Here is a 15,686-nt window from a genome sequence, read left to right as displayed (position 1 = left end):
CAGTGACCTAAGCGCTGGACTGCAGCTCCCACCAGCCAGCAAAGGCAAATAAGTCAGGGATGATGGGAGTTGTAGTCCAGCAACATCTGGAGGACCCCACAAGTTTCTCGCAGCCCGGCTCCTGAGCAAGGCCAGGAGGGCTTGGAGTTTTTTAATAGGGCTTTTGTTAGTCCACCAGCCAGAGCCATGTACAGCACAGGGTGGGTGTGGAGAGATGCACAAAATGACAAGTTTTGGGTGGGGGTCGAAGCCAAGCATACTCCGGGAGACATACATGGGGATGACCGGTGTACACAAGTACAAATCTGCACCTGGACTGCCAATTCAGGGTTTGGAAAGACCCTTCTGCTGCCAAACAAGTGAAAGTCAGAAACCTTTGCCAATTCCATGGCAAGCGGCAACTTATCAGTAGATCCTCCCTCCTCCTACTTTAGAGGGAAGAGTCTGGACTGTGCCACCAATGGCCGAGGACCATAGCAAACTGCCACAAACGCTCCCTGTGATGTCCCAAATCCTACTGTGCCGTTGGGTAGACAGGGAAAGCAAGGGACTCCAATTCTAGTTGCAAAACCTGACGTGGAGAGTTTTACGACCTGGTGGGGCAAGACACTAGCAGATGCTATTAGTTATCAAAGCATAGCCAATAGTCTGGACAGCTCTGCCTGCTGAGCGTAACAGCACCTGCAGCGTATCTCTGTGCTTGGCCATTCAGATCTGAGGTGGGAGACCGAAACTGGACAGCTTTTACCATATTTTTCGCTCTATAAGACGCACCAGACCATAAGACGCACCTAGTTTTTGGAGGAGGAAAACAAGAAAAAAAATATTCTGAATCTCAGAAGCCAGAAAAGCAAGAGGGATCACTACACAGTGAAAGCAGCAATCCCTCTTGCTGTTCTGGCTTCTGGGATAGCTGCGCAGCCTGCATTCGCTCCTTAAGACGCGCACACATTTCCCCTTACTTTTTAGGAGGGAAAAAGTGAGTCTTATAGAGCAAAAAATATGGTAATTTGATTTTATTCATCGAGCCGACTTGGATCCCGGTATTCTGTGGCGGGGAATCCACACTGCACCCGACACAATTTGGTAGAGGGAGCAAGTGCTTCTTAATACAGCGCACGGTTAAAGCTCATCGCCAGGGATCGCCAACGTGGTGCCCTTTAAATGCTGAAGGACTGCAATTCCCACCAACATCCCAGAACTATGTTCAGGGATGATGGGAACTGCCAATCAGCATCATCTGGAGGGAACTTGGTTGTCCAGCCTCGTTCCTGGCGGAAAGAGCTGTTTGATAGTGGAACAGCTTGGATCTTTTGTTTCTAAGCAGAGGTTGCTTGGCCATCTGCCTGGAATTCCTTTAACTGTGCTGTAGGGGGCTGGACTAGATGACCCTTGGAGTCCCTTCAAACTCTCCGATTCTGCTCATGACGTGCTGCCTCACTTCCAACACGTCCTGCCTTTGCTCCGTTCTCCCTAGAGAGCCTGTGCAAGGCTGGTTCACCATCGACCAGCCCCAGGACAGAGGGAGGAGCAGGGAATGAAGATTTCTGTGGGTCCGTCGCCCTGTGCGTGTTGTGTGTGTATGGTTGTGTTTTTATGCCCACATCTGTCTGGGGCAGAGCTGGGGGAACTGGCAGCCTTTTCCAGGTTCTGCTGGACTCCCAGGAGCCTCCGGTCAACAGGCAGGGAGGAACGATGGGAGGCTGGAGTCCGGCACACACATGGGAGGAATGCAAGCTTCCCTTCAGCTCCCTAGCCTACGGCAAAGACTGACCACGGCCACCAGAGCGCAGCAGGATGGGCGCAAGCGATCACCCCCTTCCAAGAGGTTCGTTACCTGGTCTTCCTGCTGGCGTTGGAAGTACAAAATCGACTGTTTTGGGAAGGTGGAGGCAGGCCCCGGATATGGAAAATACAAGGAGACGTTATGACAGCCCCCCTGGACCCAAGTGTGCGAGGACGAGTCTGGGATGTGGCAGGAGGGGAGAAGTGGACCGGGTAACGAACCAGTAGATGGGGTGGTCAAGGCACCTCTTAGAAAAGTATCCCAGGGCCTTCCCTACGGCGTGTGCATGAGGTGTGTTGTTTTACGTCTCTGTGCAATGAGGGGGATGGAGATGGAGGAGGAGGAGGAGGAGAAGGAGGAGGAGGGACCTGGAGACAGGTGGTGGTTGCCCAAAGGAGGGAAGGTGTATTGGGACCCGCCCTTACCTGCCCGTCCTGCTGCAGGTGGTGATGCAAGATCTGGGAGTGCGGCTGCTGATGAGGCGTCAGGATGTGCATGAACGGGGCCGGCGGATATGCTGCGGCGGTGGCAGGGTTGATGGGGCCGCCACTGCCCAGCGCTGACGGCAGGTTGAAGGAGGCCGTGGGGGTTCCGGTGTGGAATCCCTGCTTCTCAAACGACTGCTGCTGGGTAGACATACACACAGAGGGGCGTTTAGGGACAGGAATTCTACCCCAAGCGTCTCCTATGTCCATAGCTGTCAACTTACAGATTTAAAAATAAGGGACCAGCAGCCTCGAAAATAAGGGATCAGCAGCCAAAATAAGGGATTTTGCTCTTGTGAAGAGTTACATACATTGGTAGGATTGACAGATGCTGTCAATCCGGCACGAGGCGGTTGCGGCGGCTGCTAAAGCGCCGCCCTTCTGCGTCCCTCCCCATCCTCTACTCTTCCTCCTCCCCCAGGCCGCCTCCTCAGCTGCCACCACTGCTGCTGCCTCCGGGCTCGTGGGCGGCGTGGGCAAGAGTCTCTCTCCCTCCCCCTGGGCGGGGAAGGGCCGATGGAACTCCTCGCGCTAGGACGACAAGCACCAGCACGCGCTCTCTCTCACGGCGGAGGACCCTGAGCCACTCCTTCCCTCCCAAGCTGGGCGAGCATGAAACCCGGGAAATTTAAGGGACATCATCAATAAGGGACAGCAGCGGCACACGGCGCTGGGATAAGGGACTTTCCCGCCAAATAAGGGACGGTTGACAGCTATGCCTATGTCGCTGGCAGGGAACCTGCGTCACCACCCCACACCCAGTTCCTGATGTTGCTGGGCTCCCATCAGTCCCTGCAACAGTCACAGAGTGGCTCAATGGTCAGGGATGATGAGAGTCAGGAGTGCAGCAATATCTGGCCATCTGTAATGTGCTCCACATAGGGCTGCCCTTGAAAGTGACTCAGAAACGGTCCTAAATGCAGCTGTCAGATTACCCACTGGAGTTCCATTCAGATCACACACAAGCCCTCTTTGAAAACAGGTTGCCAGTTCATTTCTGGGCCCAATTCTAGGTGCTCACGTTAAGCGTTTAAAGCCCTAAACCACTCAGGCCCCAAATATCTGAAAGACCAGATCCTGCCCTACAGACTCTCTAGATGGGACCTGCTCGGTAGTTTTGCCTCCCTCAGTAGGCTCAGGGAGGGGCTGGCCAAGGTGTGGGCCTCCTCTGTGGCAGCCCCAAAATTGTGGAACTCCCTCCGCACAGAGAAGCTCCCGGAACCTTCATTATACAGCTTCTGGCGAATGCTGAAGATCCATCTCTTTACCCATGGGCCTTTGACTCCCAAGATGTATACAGGCAACCCTTGATTTGTGTGGGGTTTGCGTTCTGGGTCACTGCGTGTTTGCGTGAAATCAGGAGCAATTGAAACACCTCGTTCTGCCCCTGCTCCACTCTTTTAATGATGTCTTTCTTGATGTTTCTGGGTCACTTCTGGGTTCGGTGCTATGTGCATGTTCACAATCATGCACAAAATAATATAATCACAAAAAGCAGGGGAGGGGGGTCCTGAAAAATACAGGCAACCCGTTTTAGGCACGACTAAATGTTGCACCTAAAACGAGTTGCCTGTATTTTTCAGGACCCTCCCCCGTTTTTTGTGACTGTATTATTTTTGTTTCTCAGCAGTGGAAGAGGAGATTTTGGTGGGGAAACCGAGGCAGTTCCTTTGTTCCTACGCTCCAACTGGATTACTGCAAGGCAGCCAAGCACCCAAACCTCACACGGCACACTCGGGAGCCACCTCCCCCATCGAAGCACCAACCTGTGTTTTGGAGTAAACAGAACCAGAGATGTCCGGCACTCCTGTGTTACTGGATGTTACTGACACACCTGGAAAAGGGGGGGGGGAACAAAGTGGCGTTAGCAGTTAGCTTGGTCGGTCGCATGCAAAGACTAAACTCTTCCCCTCCTGGCTCCCCTCCCCTAGCTCCTTCCCAGAGCGATCTGAGGGCGAGAACAGCCTCCTAGCCATATCTTGATGTTGCAAAGGCTTGCTTTGGTGTACATGTGCGCACATCAGCTTGGATGCAGTGGAGGGATGAAAGAAGCAAAACAAGGAAGAAGCAAGAGGGAGGCACTGTGGGAGAGTGGCTCCCACGTCCGAAAAACTGGTCAGTTGTCTTCCCCGGAAGGAGCAGGTTCACAATCTGGCAGTGCTGCTCTGTCACTGGAATGCCCAGGTAGTCTCGGTGGCCAGATACTCATTTTACCATACTGATGCAGACTAAGTTCCTTGGAGTGTTAGGCCCTACCTATTGCCGTGTCTGTGTCTGCTTTCCTGATTAAGCGGTGCAGCGTCTGTATCTGGGAACAAAACCAGGGTGGGAGTTCCCAGCTACCCCAACCGCAGCCTTTGGAAGCCTTGCAAGGAGAGGGACTGTGAGCAACACAACGGAAAGGGTGTTTCTGGGACCAAGGTGAGATGCGAAGCTCCCTTGTTATTTTTGCTGTTGACGGGAGGTCTAACGCTAACATAATCTTGTTTCAGTTATAGTAATGAAGTGCTGGGGTTTTTTTGTATGCTGCTATATTTGCCGCTAGGATGCCGTTATGAAATGGCTCTCACAGTGGTTGATTGTGAGACCTCCTCCTGTTTTCTTTGCTGTTCTTTTGGCTGGAAAGAGGCATGCAAATGAAACTACAAATGAACGAATGTGATGGAATCTGTGGAGAAATGTGGGGCCATCAAGAGGACCAACCCAATGGACCTATTTTTGAGGAGTCAATGCAGGCATAGGCAAACTCCAGCCCACCTGATGTTTAGAACTACAATTCCCATCATCCCTAGCTAACAGGACCAGTGGTCAGGGATGATGGGAATTGTAGTCCCAAACATCTGGAGGGCCAGAGTTTGCCTATGCCTGAGTCAAAGGATGGCCGTAGCATTTTATAACAGACCCTAATATTATGAGCATGCAAAGTTGCCTTGTCTCAAGTCAGACCACGGGGTCCATTCAGTCCCAGAGAAGGCAACTCTCAGGAGCAAAAAAGGCTAGTGCTATTCTAGGCTGCATCAACAAACATCTAGTGTCCTGGATCAGGAGAAGTAATAGTCCCACTCTATTCTGCCTTGGTCAGGCCACACCTGAAGTCCAGCTCTGGGCAGCAGAATTTAATAAAGATGTGGGCAAGCTGGAACGTGTGCAGAGGAGGGTGACCAAGATGACCAAGGGTCTGGAAACCAAGCCTTGTGAAGAATGGTTGAAGGAGCTGGGTATGTTTAGCCTGGAAAAGAGAAGCTATGATAGCCATCTTCAAATATCTCAAGGGCTGTCCCATGAAAGATGGAGCAAGCTTGTTTTCTCCTGCTCTGGAGGGTAGGACTCGAACCCATGGCTTCAAGTTACAAAAAAAGGAGATTCTGGCTAAACACCAGGAAGAACTTTCTGACAGTGAGAGCTGTTCGACAGTGGAATGGTCTTCCTCAGAAGGTTCTCCTTCCTTGGAGGTTATTAAGCAGAGGTTGGATGGCCACCTGTCATGGTCACTTTAGTTGAGATTCCCGCATTGCAGATGACCCTTGGGGTCCCTTCCAGCTCTATAATCATAGAATCATAGAGTTGGAAGAGACCACAAGGGCCATCGAGTCCAACCCCCTGCCAAGCAGGAAACACCATCAGAGCACTCCTGACATATGGTCATCAAGCCTCTGCTTAAAGACCTCCAAAGAAGGAGACTCCACCACACTCCTGGGCAGCAAATTCCACTGTCAAACAGCTCTTACTGTCAGGAAGTTCTTCCTAATGTTTAGGTGGAATCTTTTTTTCTTGTAGTTTGGAACCATTGCTCCGTGTCCGCTTCTCTGGAGCAGCAGAAAACAACCTTTCTCCCTCCTCTATGTGACATCCTTTTATATATTTGAACTTGGCTATCATATCACCCCTTAACCTCCTCTTCTCCAGCCTAAACATGCCCAGCTCCCTTAGCCGTTCCTCATAAGGCATCGTTTCCAGGCCTTTGACCATTTTGGTTGCCCTCCTCTGGACACGTTCCAGTTTGTCAGTGTCCTTCTTGAACTGTGGTGCCCAGAACTGGACACAGTACTCCAGGTGAGGTCTGACCAGAGCAGAATACAGTGGCACTATTACTTCCCTTGATCTAGATGCTATACTCCTATTGATGCAGCCCAGAATTGCATTGGCTTTTTTAGCTGCCGCGTCACACTGTTGGCTCATGTCAACATCCTATGATCCCTACCCATCAGCCATCCTAGCCGGGGATGATTGGAGCTGGTGTCCTGCAACATCTGGAAGTAACCATGTTGGCTTTTGTCTCGATTTTTAAAAATGAACCACTCTGTTATATTTATAAAAATATCTATACAGTGGTACCTGAGGTTACAGACACTTCAGGTTACAGACTCCGCTAACCCAGAAATAGTACCTTGGATTAAGAACTTTGCTTCAGGATGAGAACAGAAATCGCACGGCGGCGGCAGCGGGAGGCCCGATTAGCTAAAGTGGTGCTTCAGGTTAAAAACAGTTTCAGGTTAAGAACGGACCTTCGGAACGAATTAAGTTCTTAACCTGAGGTACCACTGTATACCGCTTACAACAACTGTGCCCAAAAACCATATATGAAAGTTAAAAGTCAGAAATCATGGTAACTCTTGCTGAAAGATGTTGGCTTGCATACTAAGCCTGGCGGAACCCAAGTTTCCAGCAGGCATTTAAAAGGCTGCAATGGAAGGGCCTGCCTGAAGATTTCTAGTAGCAGGGCGTTCTGCAGGACTGGGCTAAAGGCCCCTTGCCACCGCCCAGTGAGCCTTGCCAAGGCAGGGAACGGCGGCAAATGATGCCCCTTGCAGACGATCTCACGCACTCCCTTCAACTCTTGTGGCTGCCCCACCTACTCACCGGTGCTGTATCCATGGGAGCCGTAGCCGCTGGGCTGCTGGAAGGGGGTGGCCGAGGCGTTCATGCTGACGTTGACGCTGTGCTGCTTGGAAGAAGTGGGAGCCACCTGGGGAAAGCAAGAGGCTGGGGAGTGAGCAGGGTGGGAGGAAGCGGCCGGATCTGGCTCCACCCCAGCCCCACAGCTCCACAGCAGGCCGGCACTCACGGGGAACACAGCTGGCCCGTACTGGAAGGTGCTGGGCAGCCCCGGGACTCCGGTGTAGTAGGGCAGGCTGGTGTAGCTGTAGCCGGGAGGCAGGGCTGGGTTCAGGAACGTCTGCTGGGTGGTGTGATGCGTCTGGGTCTGGTTCTGCTGAGGCTGGGCCAGGGTGGTGGCCGGCGCGGGGGAAGAGGCGTCACCGCGGCCAAACTTCGTTAGGTCACCTGGGGGGGAAGGGGAGAGTGATGATAATAATAATAATAATAATAATAATAATACAGTAATACATCAAACATTAAAAGCTTCCCTAAACAGGGCTGCCTTCAGATGTCTACTAAAAGTCTGGCAGTTGTTGTTCTCTTTGACATCTGATAGGAGGGTGTTCCACAGGGTGGGTGCCACTACCGAGAAGGCCCTCTGCCTGGTTCCCTGTAACTTGGCTTCTCACAGCAAGGGAACCGCCAGAAGGCCCTCGGAGCTGGACCTCAGTGTCCGGGCAGAACGATGGGGGTGGAGATGCTCCTTCAGGTATACTGGACCGAGGCCGTTTAGGGCTTTAAAGGTCAGGACCAACACTTTGAATTGTGCTTGGAAATGTACTGGGAGCCAGTGTAGGTCTTTCAAGACCGGTGTTATATGGTCTCAGTGTAGGGTCCCAATGGCAAAAGTGTGTATCTAGTTTGCCATCACCCTCCTCCAGCAACACAGGGAGATTACGTAACATTACTGATAGGATACAGCTGCCTCTGCGTGTTGTCCACCACCTTGCTCCGCTTTCTGTGCAAATGATGTTTGTAAATACTTTAAATACCTTGTATTTTTCAGCGTATAAGACGGGTTGTTTTTTTTGCTACCAAAAAAACCCCTTTTAGTCCAAAATTGCGGGTCGTCTTCTACATGGATAGTGAATGCACAGGGGTCCATCAAATGTCTGGGTTTTTGGCTTGGGTGGGCCAGAGTGTGGTGTTTGGCAGGGTGATTGGTCGGTGGGTTGGTCTTGGTTTGCCTGAAAAAAAGCTCAATGGCATTGAGGGCGATTGCCCCCAGAAGGCTGAACAACTTTTTACCGCCGCCGATTGCTCGGATTTTCACTTCTAAAGTTATGGTAACCCTAAAATATTGATTTCCAAATTTAGGATTTGAAAAAATAGGGGTCGTCTTATACACAGAAAAATACGGTAAGTGGCAACCCACCCCCACAAGAAAAACCCACCCAAAGGACCTAGCTTGGTGCCACCAAGTTAGTGTTCTAGCAGGTATCTTTCTATATAAAGAAGAATGTAAGATGTCGTCATGCTTTGCAGTTCACATCGCTCCCTTCCCCATTCCCTTTTCTTTCATGTGTCATGTCTTTTAGGGAAGGAACTGCATTGTCCCTTGGAGAGCCTCTTTTGACTGATGGACAGGATATGAATACTGGAAATACGTTTGTTGAACAGAAACCTACAGAACTAGCCTGATTAGGACGACAACTGAACTGCCCTTCCCCAACCGTCTCCTACCAGAGTAAGGATTGCTGCTCAAGCTGGCGTCTCTTCCAGTAAGCGGGGTGGTCTGTGTGGGGAACGGGATGCTGTAGTAGTCCTGGAAGAGAGGCAGGAGGAGAAGCTAAGGATGTTCATCTCAACTGGGGAGGAGGAGGGAACTGGCCTCCAGGTACCAGAATGCAACCCCAGCACACATTTGAAACACGTGACCCCCCCCCCAAAGAATCCTAAGAAATGTCGTCTGCTAAGGATGCTGGAGGCTGTGGCTCTGGGAGGGGGGAATTACAGTCGCCAGGATTCCTTGGGGGTAGCCTTGTGCTTTAAACGGGCAGAGCGTGGATCTGCCCCAAGTGAAAAGGTTGGTGTCTTTGTGAAAAACAAGAGCTATATCTGAAGGGGCAGGCAAAGAAGGAGAAGACCAAAAGCAGTACCTTTGTTCAAAAACTGGGCTCGTTTATTAGTTAATGGCAAAGTACCACTCCCAGGTGTCACATAGCATTTAGCGGATGTTACAGGGTGGCATACAAATGTCATTGACAAAGACAATCTATTTTCAGTTTATTTCGGGGGGGTTTGCATTTAAGATTATTCCAGTCTGCTCCATTATGAAAGTGTTACAAACATTGCAAGAGAGGAACAAAGGTGTCCTGCTACACAATGCAGAACAGCGGGAGGCGGCATGTTTTCTAAGTAGCAATGATGATGATGTTATTTTAGGAGGGCAGAGGGAGGGCTGAATTTAACTCACCAAGGGGAACCTCGTCTGAAGCATCTGTAGGTCGTCGTAGCCATAAACCTGCGGCTGCAAGAGAAGCAGCAGGTTAGGGAGAGGCCCGTGTCTCTCACAAGGGACGTTCGTTTTCGTATTGTATTGTAGTGTTTGGATTTGCTTCCCATAAACCAGGATTATTTCAAAGGTCTTGGGTTGTTGTTTTTTTGTCGGAGTCAGATGTTGCAACACAAGCAGGCTGGAGGCTGCTTTGACTGCATCTGGTACCGACTCCAGGTTGATTTCCCATGCTCTGTCCCTCCTGCCATGCTATGGTCAAGAGCCAAGCAGGATCTACTGGCATGGAACTGTAAAGCGGCCCCTACTCACCGGGTAGGCGTGTAGCAGCCCTGGAGCCATGATGTACGGGTTCGGCAGCAACGGCGGCACACCTGGAGGCAGGTTGGGTGGAGCCTTCCCTAGGGGGAGAAAGCAGAGTTAACTACGGACATCCCAGGACCACTGCCCCCTCCTCTCCCAAAGGCACTGAGAAGCGGGGAGACTTACAATTAAGAAAGAGCACGCACAAACCAAAATTTAAAAAGTGTGCGACTGGCAACGTTAGATACGGAAGAGTAAGGATAGAGCTCATAGCTGAGTGGGAGGAAACAAGCTTCTGTGTGCGGAAGATGGCAAGTCCAGAGCCTGCTGTCCCTAGATGTTATTGGACTCCAGCTCCCATCAACCTCAGCCAGCATGGATAAGGGGAGTTGTAGTGGAGCAACATCTGGCCACAAGTATTCCACGCCTGTCCTAGACACATGTCCCAACAAATCGGGGACCATGTAAGTGCACTTGCAGATGCGCAAAGCAGGGGTGGGCACCCTGCGGCCCTCCAGATGTTGCGGGATTCCAGCTCCCATCAACCCCAAGGAACAGTATGGGATGATGGGAGTTGTGGTTTGGAAATTCCTGGAGGGCAGAAAGTTCCCTGTCCCTGGCTTAGGGACATAGGAAGCTGACTTCGGCCAGTAATAATAATAATAATAATAATAATAATAATAATAATAATAATAATAATAATAATAATTTATTTATACCCCACCCATCTGACTGGGCTTCCCCAGCCACTCTGGGTGGCATCAACCAAATATTAAATTACAGTAATACATCAAACATTAAAAGCTTCCCTAAATAGGGCTGCCTTCAGATGTCTTCTAAAAGTCAGGTAGTTGTTGTTCTCTTTGACATCTGGTGGGAGGGCGTTCCACAGGGAGGGCGCCACTACCGAGAAGGCCCTCTGCCTGGTTCCCTGTAACTTGGCTTCTCACAGTGAGAGAACCGCCAGAAGGTCCTCAGCGCTGGACCTCAGTGTCCAGGCAGAACAATGAGGGTGGAAACGCTCCTTCAGATATACTGGACCGAGGCTTTTGGTATATTCAGCTCAGTATTGTTAGCATTGGACTTCCTTCATCAGTAGAGGGAAGGGCTACATGACTTTGGAGGTCTGTACCAACTCTGTGATCCTACAGAATATGCCAGGGGCACCTCCAAGCATTGCTGGACGCAGCTCCCCGCAGCCACAGTCAGTGTGACCAATGCGCAGGGGTGATGGGACCTGCAAGTGCAGCAGCAACCTTATCCAGTCCTGCTCCAAACTAAACTAGTCGCTAGTCACAGGGACTAGACATAGCTGAAAAGGAGGGATTGGATGGCCAACGCAATGAAGGTGCACCCATGCTTCAGAACGTGTGGCACAGAGGGTGCTCACAGTGTTCTCCCCACTTCTTGCTTTATTACAGGGCTGGGGCAAACCTGTGACAAACCCCCCACAAGAGGTTGTTGGACTACAACTCCCATTAGCCCCACATAGGAAGCCAATGGTCAACGGCTCATAGGAACTGAAGTGCAACAACAATTGGACTCTTATAAGAGGGCAGGAAATGCGAGAACCAACCAACCATATAAGCACAGCTCTGCTGGCACTCTCCATTGTTAAAAACCCCCTCCCTTTATACATCTGCCTCCTCCATGAGAGATCCGGAGGGTGGCAACATGAGAACGGGGCCTTTTCTGCTGTGGCTCCCCGTTTGTGGAATGTTCTCCCCAGGGAAGCTCACCTAAACACCTTCGTTACGTATCTTTAGGTACCAGGTGAAAACATTTCTCTTCAAACATGCTGATTATTATTCTACAGCTTTTTAAAAATGTGTGTGTGTGTGTGTGTGTGTGATTTGTTATTAGAATCATAAAATCATAGAGTTGGAAGAGACCCCAAGGGCCATCGAATCCAACCCCCTGCCAAGCAGGAAACACCATCAGAGCACTCCTGACATATGGTTGTCAAGCCTCTGCTTAAAGACCTCCAAAGAAGGAGACTCCACCACACTCCTTGGCAGCAAATTCCACTGTCGAACAGCTCTTACTGTCAGGAAGTTCTTCCTAATGTTTAGGTGGAATCTTCTTTCTTGTAGTTTGGAACCATTGCTCCGTGTCCGCTTCTCTGGAGCAGCAGAAAACAACCTTTCTCCCTCCTCTATGTGACATCCTTTTATATATTTGAACATGGCTATCATATCACCCCTTAACCTCCTCTTCTCCAGCCTAAACATGCCCAGCTCCCTTAGCCGTTCCTCATAAGGCATCGTTTCCAGGCCTTTGACCATTTTGGTTGCCCTCCTCTGGACACGTTCCAGTTTGTCAGTATTGTTTTATTATGTACAGTTGTACCTAGGTTTGCAAATGCCTTGTGATTCCAACGTTTTGGCTCCCGAACGCCGCAAACCTGGAAGTGACTGTTTTGGTCTGCAAACTTTTTTGGGAAGCCAAACGTCCGCCGCGGCTTCCGATTGAGTGCAGGAAGCTCCTTCAGCCAATCAGAAGTCGCGCCTTGGTTTTTGAACGTTTTTGGAAGTCGAACAGACTTCCAGAAACAGATTCAGTTTAAGAACCAAGGTACGACTGTATTCTCATTCTGTATTTTTCTGCTGTAAACTGCCTTGGGCTCTTTGGATGTACTCGTTTTAGAAATAATAGTAATATTATATGAATGACCGTCACGTCAGCTCCAGTTCGGCTCCGTCAAGCACTCTCTCTCTCTCTCTCTGCTCAAAGCAGAGAAGAGAGGCTTAAGGGAGCTCAAAGCTGACCACTTGGTTGCCTGCTAAAGAGATTGCACTTGCCTTGCCTTACAGAGACCCTGTCCAAAGAGGGGAGAGCAGAAATGTATATATGAATCAACAGCCGCAGGAACAGAATGTAAAGCAATGTTTAAAAAAGGAGCAGCCCTGCCCTCTCCTTTCTCATGCACACATGTGCATTTTAGCTGCTGGCCAGGCCTAGAGCCTTGAGGAAGCACCTGACGTCGTGGCAACAGAGCTGCGGGTCGTGGCGGTCACCGTGGAGTTGCCGCTGAGGCTCAGGCCCAGGCTGCTGACGCTGCTGAGGCTCGAGGAGGCACTGACCACGGGGGGCGCAGCCGAGACGGTGCTGGAGGAGGTGGAGAAAGTGCTTGCGGAAGAATGGAGCCCGGCGTCGCTCTCCACACTGGTGTGCTGCAACAAAACCAGGAGGGGAAGCAGGGAAAGGAAGTCAGGACCTGCAAGACGGGGACCGACGTGTCCGTGCAGATAAGTTGCATGGCGCACACAGCAAGGCGCATGTCAGAGCACTGCAGTTCAGCCAGCCACGGGTTCTAGGCTGGATGCATCTGGTTGCGGCTCAGGGGTTTGCTTTCGCACGCTCACCGCCCTCCTGGATAGCTACGGGGCAAGCTAGACAGGATGTTGGGGGGCATGCACTTTGCAGGCCTCAAACCTAGATGGGAAGCCAAACGCAACAGAGACAAGAGATTTACAACCGTACAGATCTAGAAACACCAGCAGGCAACCTTGCATCTTCAGCTGTTCCTGCTCCTGCACAGCTAAGTCAGGGATGATGGGATCTGAAACTCACCCGTATCTGGCGGGTCACAGGTTCCCCATCCCTGGTTTTAAAAAACAAAGCCTTACAACCCCTTTAGCTCTCGCAGCAGAACAGGAACAAAGGCAGAGGCAATATGCTCGTTGACAGACTGTTTCGTTTCAGAATACAGTTATGGGAGCATCTATTTTTAGTATTTCCTCCTCCACACAAAACGCCCCATAGACACACAAGGCTAGTATGTCACGGAGAATAATATGGGGGGGGGAACAAAATATTCATTCCCTCCCACAGCATGTAGTCCATATACATCACACAGGGCTCATATTGAATGGGGGCGGGGGCAGAGAGAAACAAGGGGCGAGTTCCACTACATATATTTCCAGAGGCCAAAGAGCAATTGGGGAATAAACCACTAATCTTCCCCAAGTAGTTCTGTCTGCCACATGACAAGCAGTGCAACTCCCTGGCCTATGGCCTAGGACCCTCGTACTTACAGGACTGCCTCTCCCGGTATGCTCCACGGAGAGCCTCAAGGTCCATAAATAGCAACACCCTAGAGGTCCTGGGCGCTAAGGAAGTCAGATTAGCCTCAATCAGAGCCAGGGCCTTTTCAACACTGGCTCCGGCCTGGTGGAACGCTCTGTCTCATGAGACCAGGGCCCTGCAGGATCTGATTTCTTTCCGCAGGGCCTGTAAGACAGAGTTGTCCCACCTGGCCTTTGGCTTGGAGCCAATTTGATTCCCTCCCCCTCTTTCTTTTTTCTTTTCCTTTCTCCTCCTGCGATGAGGCTACCTTTTAATATTTTAGTGTTTCAACATTTTAATGTTGTATTTTAATTTTGTTTTTAAGTTGTATTCATTCAACTTGTTTTTATTATTGCTAGTTAGCAATCCTGAGCCCGGCTTAGGCTGGGGAAGGCGGGGTATAAATACAGTGGTGCTCCGCAAGACGGAAAACCCGCTAGACGAAAGGGTTTTCCGTTTTGGAGGCGCTTCGCATAACGAATTTCCCTATGGGGTGGCTTCGCAAGACGAAAAAATCTTGCGAGTTCCCGCGGGTTTTTTCCGCTTTCCCCCCCTTTTCCTAAGCCGCTTAATAGCTGATCCACTGATAAGCCGCTTAACAGCTGATCGCTAGAAGCCGCTAGACCGCTGTAGCGCTAATCCGCTAAGCTGTCAATGGGATTGCTTCGCAAGACGAAAAAACCGCTAGACGAAGAGAATCGCGGAACGGATTCTTTTTGTCTTGCGAGGCACCACTGTAAAAAATTATTACTATTATTATTATTATTATTATTATTACTACTACTTTCCTGAGGTTTATCTAGCATCATAATTTAGCCTCAGTCATATGCTGAAACCACACCTTTTTATCCGAGTTCAGAATCACGTTTTGTGACCCACTTAAAAACTGTCAAGTTACCTGATGACTTCTGTGTATGGCTGGTTGGTTTTACTTTGATTTAAAGGGTATTGTTTTGCTGTAATCTACACTGGGACATAACAAGAAAATAAGAAGAGTCCTGCAGAATCGGGCCCATGGCCCATCTAGTCCAGCATCCTGTTCTCAGAGTGGCCGAGAAGTTGCGCCGATGGGAGGCCCACTCCGCTCACACACGGTTCCCAGGAACTTATATTCAGAGGCATGACGCCTCTGTCGATGGGAGGCACAACAACTCCCTCTTGGAAAGCAGAGAGGGATTCTAGTATAACCTCACATAAATTCAACCAACGGAGCTCTCCTGTGTGCATAAATGCGCTCTTGCCCTTAAAGAAGGCACAGCCAAAGCAGAAGCTATACCGTGCGTGTGACCCAGACAAGGGAAACAGATTGCTGTGGGTCTTGGGAAGACAGACACAAACTTGCACTCCAAGCCCGCTAATAGGCACCTCCGGCGCCAAAACGTTACTCTCCCCTCTCATTCCCTTTACTCACCAAGAGAGTGGAAGTTGACGTGCGGCCAGCAGAGGTTGACGAGGAGAGGCTGTTCTGAGGGGTGGGTAACGTGCTGTGGGGAGAGAGGGAAGGGAATGCTGGTCAATGCACAGCCAAATGGCTAGCAATGCCCTGTGCCTGGCCTTTTCCATTTATCTTGACCTTTACAGAATCTTTGGCGCTAATCCATTGGTTCTCCCCTCCTTTTTTTTAAAAAAAATAATTAAATTTATATGCTGCCCTTCATCCGAAGATCTGGGGGCAGTTTACTTCATTTCCGTAGTTGTTTTAAAAGCAGCT

The 15,686-nt window shown here is 50.3% G+C and overlaps 1 protein-coding gene across 30 annotated transcripts in view; it reads right to left on the bottom strand.

Moving 5' to 3' along the window:
• UBAP2L (ubiquitin associated protein 2 like) overlaps positions 1 to 15,686 on the bottom strand; it is a 50,047-nt gene that overhangs the window by 1,249 nt on the left and 33,112 nt on the right. For 9 of the 30 annotated variants that reach the window (XM_083715563.1, XM_083715548.1, XM_083715549.1 and 6 more), the window contains 9 exons: positions 15,387 to 15,459; positions 12,885 to 13,080; positions 9,917 to 10,005; positions 9,566 to 9,619; positions 8,833 to 8,914; positions 7,337 to 7,554; positions 7,132 to 7,237; positions 4,038 to 4,105; positions 2,212 to 2,409 (listed from right to left, as the gene is read on the bottom strand). In XM_083715563.1, the coding sequence (XP_083571689.1) occupies positions 2,212 to 2,409; positions 4,038 to 4,105; positions 7,132 to 7,237; positions 7,337 to 7,554; positions 8,833 to 8,914; positions 9,566 to 9,619; positions 9,917 to 10,005; positions 12,885 to 13,080; positions 15,387 to 15,459 (1,084 nt within the window). Of the gene's footprint in view, positions 1 to 1,837; positions 1,874 to 2,211; positions 2,413 to 4,037; positions 4,106 to 7,131; positions 7,238 to 7,336; positions 7,555 to 8,832; positions 8,915 to 9,565; positions 9,620 to 9,916; positions 10,006 to 12,884; positions 13,081 to 15,386; positions 15,460 to 15,686 lie in introns of all 30 variants that reach the window. The other 21 variants (XM_083715542.1, XM_083715553.1, XM_083715571.1 and 18 more) reach the window with 7 other exon arrangements.

This window comes from Podarcis gaigeae, assembly GCF_964106915.1.
Source record: "Podarcis gaigeae genome assembly, chromosome: 16".
In the NCBI taxonomy this organism is placed as follows: domain Eukaryota; kingdom Metazoa; phylum Chordata; class Lepidosauria; order Squamata; family Lacertidae; genus Podarcis; species Podarcis gaigeae.
The sequence above is the reverse complement of the archived record's forward strand: the minus strand, read 5'-3'. Positions and strand labels throughout refer to the sequence as shown.